Source organism: Macrobrachium nipponense, chromosome 3 (assembly GCF_015104395.2).
Source record: "Macrobrachium nipponense isolate FS-2020 chromosome 3, ASM1510439v2, whole genome shotgun sequence".
NCBI lineage: Eukaryota > Metazoa > Arthropoda > Malacostraca > Decapoda > Palaemonidae > Macrobrachium > Macrobrachium nipponense.
The window spans coordinates 39,109,997-39,114,996 of NC_087202.1; the positions used below are offsets into that span (position 1 = coordinate 39,109,997).

The following is a 5,000-nucleotide window of genomic DNA, read 5'->3' on the forward strand; positions in this document are numbered from 1 at the left end:
AAATAAATGCCGTAGTACCAATTTCAACCTAGCAATGTAAGACCAACATATTGATGACCATAAAACAAGAATGTTATACAGTTTTTGATTAACAGATTTATCATCCTACATTATGGGAACATAAATCCACTAAATCATTAGGTAGAAAAATGCCACGCCCACCTGATTCCATGGACATTTCTAAACACAGTTGTAACCAAATGCAGATGGAACACAAAATATTCTGATCAAGTTCAAAGCACTCTGAAGAGTCTCTTGAACACTATTATAATAGATCACTGATTTGCAGATATATACTGATTTTCAAACGCCAAAAAAGTAAATAAACAAAGCCAGAGTATGTGCAAGTAAACTTGATTACATTTCGGGAATTCACAGAATGTAGCTCAACAAACTCATCTTGAATAAACCATTCTGACAGCGAACACACGAGTCCTACATCAAACAAATGAATTTGCATATTGAACAAAATTACAGAAACTTTATTGTAATAATTTATGTTAGTCCTGCATTTTGAACAAAAATGACATTATCATATTCGCGCTTTCATGAAATGAAAAAGAAAGAAAACGATCTATGCTTTTGCAAAGGAATCCTTCAAAAAATATTTGCAAGTCCAAAAACAAGGCTAACAAATGCACAGGAAACAAAGACGGAAACAATACCTAGTTACAATCATATAGACAGAAACAAGTAAAACAACAGGTTTAGCAAATTAAGGAGAAAAGTATGTGGTTCTATATGACGACATAATACCCTCACTGAAACAAATGAGCGGTAAAGTCCACGACACAAGCAGAGTTATTTTCATTATTGTTATTTCAGTAGATGAGACCTATTCACATGGAACAAGCACAAAGAGGTCACTGACTCGAAATTAAAGTTTCCAAAGAATGTTAGTTTCAACCTCCCACCACAGACCCAACACTGCAGCAGTAACTGTTAATGATGCAGGGCCAGTGATTTTTAATCGCCTTAGGGTAGACGCGAACCCGCGACGTATGAGTGGGATACCAACAATAACTATTATACCAGCTGTCCAGCTAATATTAACGCATTGTAAGTCACAGGTAGAAAGTCTTCCTGTACTTGAGTCGAATGCTCTGACGGTGATGGACCGAGATTACAGGCTACCTAATACTTTCCAAAATGGCCCCTTTCGTTAATTATATTAATATATTTAAAAGACGCTACCGATGGCGAGAAATAACAAAATTCCGCTTCTATCTGTCACAACCGAGAACACTCATTCCATTATCAAGAATGTACTATATATTGATACATCAAAAAGTTTAGGCAAAACCCTAAAAAATACATCAACACGGATTGCCTTACACTGTCCCATCATTACGTTGACAGTAAGTTAGGTTTGCACCAAGAATAAGAAAGATACACTGAAAATTTATGTTCTAATTCACTGGTAGCAGTAGCACAATTAACTTGTATTATGTCATTTGGTCAAGATAAAACTCAAGATAAAAGACCTAAATGAGGTATTTTGACTGTAAACTACATGTATCGCAATGTAACCTACAACAATTTGAGAAAAGATTTTGATGTAAACAGTTACTACAGTTACAATTATCCTTTTATTGTAGTTCCGTATATATATTATGCCATAAAATAAAACTTATGTAAAAACCAATGTGTATATTACTCATTGTATCTTCGCCATCAATAGCATTTTCACATTAAAATAATTAACGAAGAAGACATAGTATAAAGACACAAATCTAGAGAGGCAAGCATCGCTGGCCTGATAACAGTAAATAAAGGTTTTTCATCTCTGAACTTACGTTTCATAACTTACCAAAATTTAAAACTCATCACAAATAAAATTTATCAAATATCCACAATATTAGTATTTCTATTCTTTCATATGACATATTTCTAGTACATGGTAAACGACTAAATTACTCTACCATTCTTTTAGGTACTGAATGCCTAATTAGAGTTTCCGACCACTGTCTAATATTAGTCTCTTTTTCCTTTGAGCAGAGAATTTATCGAGAGCGCAAAAGTAGAGAGCCAGCTCCATCCCGAGTACGGATATTACAACATAAGCATCGAGATCGAGGTCTCGGATTACGAGCTCGATTCCGAAACGATGTTCGAATGCGTCCTCACGATTCCAGGCACAGAGTACAGAGTCCAGGAAAAAATTCTATACTTTCCAGGTAAGTGGAAATCGCCTTCTGCGCACAATTTTTGGTTAAGGATGGGTGATGATTACTTACCATGTTAGCAATTATACTGGGAAGCTGGATATACGTATGTAATATATATCTTATATATATATATTTTTAAATTATATATATATTATATATATATTATATATATATATAATATTATATATACATATATATATACTATTATATACTTATAATAAATTATAAAATTAATAATTATACAATATATATACATACATATATATATATATATATATATATATATATATATATATATATATTATATATATATAATATATAATATATATATATATATATATACTATATATATATATATATATAAAAGTCATATCACATTTCCGTGATTCATATAGATTATATATCGAGCTACAAATGTCCATTAATATCTAATTCGCTCTACCTCGGAATTAATATATTTTCATATATGTTTAACCGAAGGGGAATTTTTTTTAGGCGATAATAGATTTGCCGGTTGACGGCGCGGTGGCAGGTGTGTTAGGCTTCACTGTCTTCCTGGATTTGAAGGTGTCCGATGGTTCGCGCCCGTGAGCCGGCAAATCTATTATCGCTAAAAAAAAATTCCCCTTCGGTTGAAAATATATGAAAATATATTAATTCCGAGGTAGAGCGAATTAGATATTAAAGGACATTTGTAGCTCGATATATATATATATATATATATATATATATATATATATATATATATATATATATACTATATATATATATATATATGCCAGAATTACAAGTCCCGAAGCTAGATACGTGATAACTGAAGTTTCTAACTCAAACAGGCGTTCTTCAGCCACACAGGAAGCACTTTATATCATCTCCTTTAAGAGAAATGAATGAAAAATCCAGAGCAAGGAGGACAAAATTCGTCCCGGAGAAAATCAGATACTCTGCATTCTCTGGGACATCGGGTAAAGTAATTCTGTGGGAGGAGACAGAATCGTCTATTGGTGTTACAGCGCTCTTTTATTAGGGATGATTACAGAAGAGCTTGTGCTTTAATCAGTGAAATACCTCAAGTTACAGTTAGTACCACGATCATTAGGTGCGGTCAGGTAAGAGTAAGAAGGAATAATGACAAGGAAGTACGGTAATCTTTGGGGAGATATAGATGCCTTAAAAGGCGGAGAGTAATGCGACGTAGGACAGAGGTAAAGGAATGGCGTGAGAGAGTATCGAGTCCAGTCCAAATGAAAAGGCAAGGGAGGTGTTCGTGTCAGCCACTCTGGTTTTTCATCAGTTTTATATTACAGTCCGAACGTATTACAAGGAAACGTTATGTACAATTTCTAAAGAAAGAGAAAATTTATCATTATTATATGTTAGCTACATCAACCTATACAATGACGAATTTCCCGTCTTTCTCAGAATTTACTTGCAAAGGAATTTTTAAGGCGACAGATGACACTTTTTTGTCTTTTGTTAAACTATGCGTTGCATGTTTCTAAGCACGAAGTCATAATTATAATACAGCTGAGGATCCGTCCACACTGCAGAAAAAACAAAGAATAAACACATGTCAATAACTTAACACCCACACATCACAAATATGTTTAATACAAGTTAATGACTTATTGATGGTTTTCACCAGTGCTCCATACGGTTATCCAGCGTTTGCCAAAGATTCCTTCTCTACTTATGGTTGATGACTTGTTGTCAATTTGTGATATGTATATGATAAATTGCCCATATGTTTGTGACAAGTTTTGTCTTACAATCATCAAGGACGAGTTTGGTCACTGACAGCATAAATAATTGCAATCCTACGTGTCTTAACTTTTAGGAAATCCACGGTTGAAGATGGTCGATTACCTTTGCTAATGCAATATCCGCTAAACAGATGGACGAATAAAGGCAGTGTGAACGCCACTTATTTCTAACTGGTAGTCAACTGAGAACATCTCGATTTAATATTGCAAAATCTGCCCAGTCAAGTATGATCATATTGACTTTTTCAAAGATAACAGGGAAGCTATCAGAGCTGAAATAAATATTATAATAACAATTGACATTTATATTTAAAAACTTGAATGATTTTTTCTGTTCATGCCTGTCTACGTTCTCTATATAAAAAAAGTTGGGGGACATTTATGAAGATGAAAATCAGCATATATCAATTTGGTAACGAAGCCATTTCTTTCAAGTATTGCTTTTATTCATAAATTATCAAACTCTCTCAGAGTGAATGGTAATTGTACACACCTTTTTTTAACGGAAGTAATCATATTACAATTAGTTTTTTAATAACTACAAGATTTCACGGTTGGTCTGTAGTAGTATTTATTCTGGATATACCATGCAGAAATGCCTACTTCTGTCTTAAGCATTGGAGCGGAAGTTTTAGAAACGAGTGCAAATAATTAGAGTGGTATAGAGTTTATCAATTTTAGGCAACTTCAGTCCAGAGGGTCCTTTGTTATTACGAAAACCTCATGGTATTCTGGTTTCTTGATACCCAATAATTTTATACTTTCCTGTTTAGCCGTATCAACACTCTGAATTCATAAGTCTCAGTTTGCACATACATTGTACATACATACATGCATACATACATACATACATACATGCATACATACATATATCGAGTTACAACTGTCCTTTAATATCTAATTCGCTCTACCTCGGAATTAATATATTTCCATATATGTTGAAATGAAGGGAAATTTTCTAGTCGATAATGGATTTGCCGGCTGCCGGGCACGAACCATCGCCACCTTCAAATCCAGGACGACAGTGAAGCCTAAACCCACCCCGCCACTGTAAGAGGAAATAAGTTTA

At 33.8% G+C, this 5,000-nt stretch overlaps 1 protein-coding gene across 6 annotated transcripts in view; it reads left to right on the forward strand.

Annotated features, from left to right (window-relative positions):
• The window catches only part of LOC135221703 (uncharacterized), a 122,756-nt gene that overhangs the window by 103,085 nt on the left and 14,671 nt on the right, over window positions 1-5,000 (forward strand). For all 6 annotated transcript variants that reach the window (XM_064259455.1, XM_064259456.1, XM_064259454.1 and 3 more), the window contains exon 5: window positions 1,999-2,177. In XM_064259455.1, the coding sequence (XP_064115525.1) occupies window positions 1,999-2,177 (179 nt within the window). The remainder of the gene's footprint in view (window positions 1-1,998; window positions 2,178-5,000) is intronic.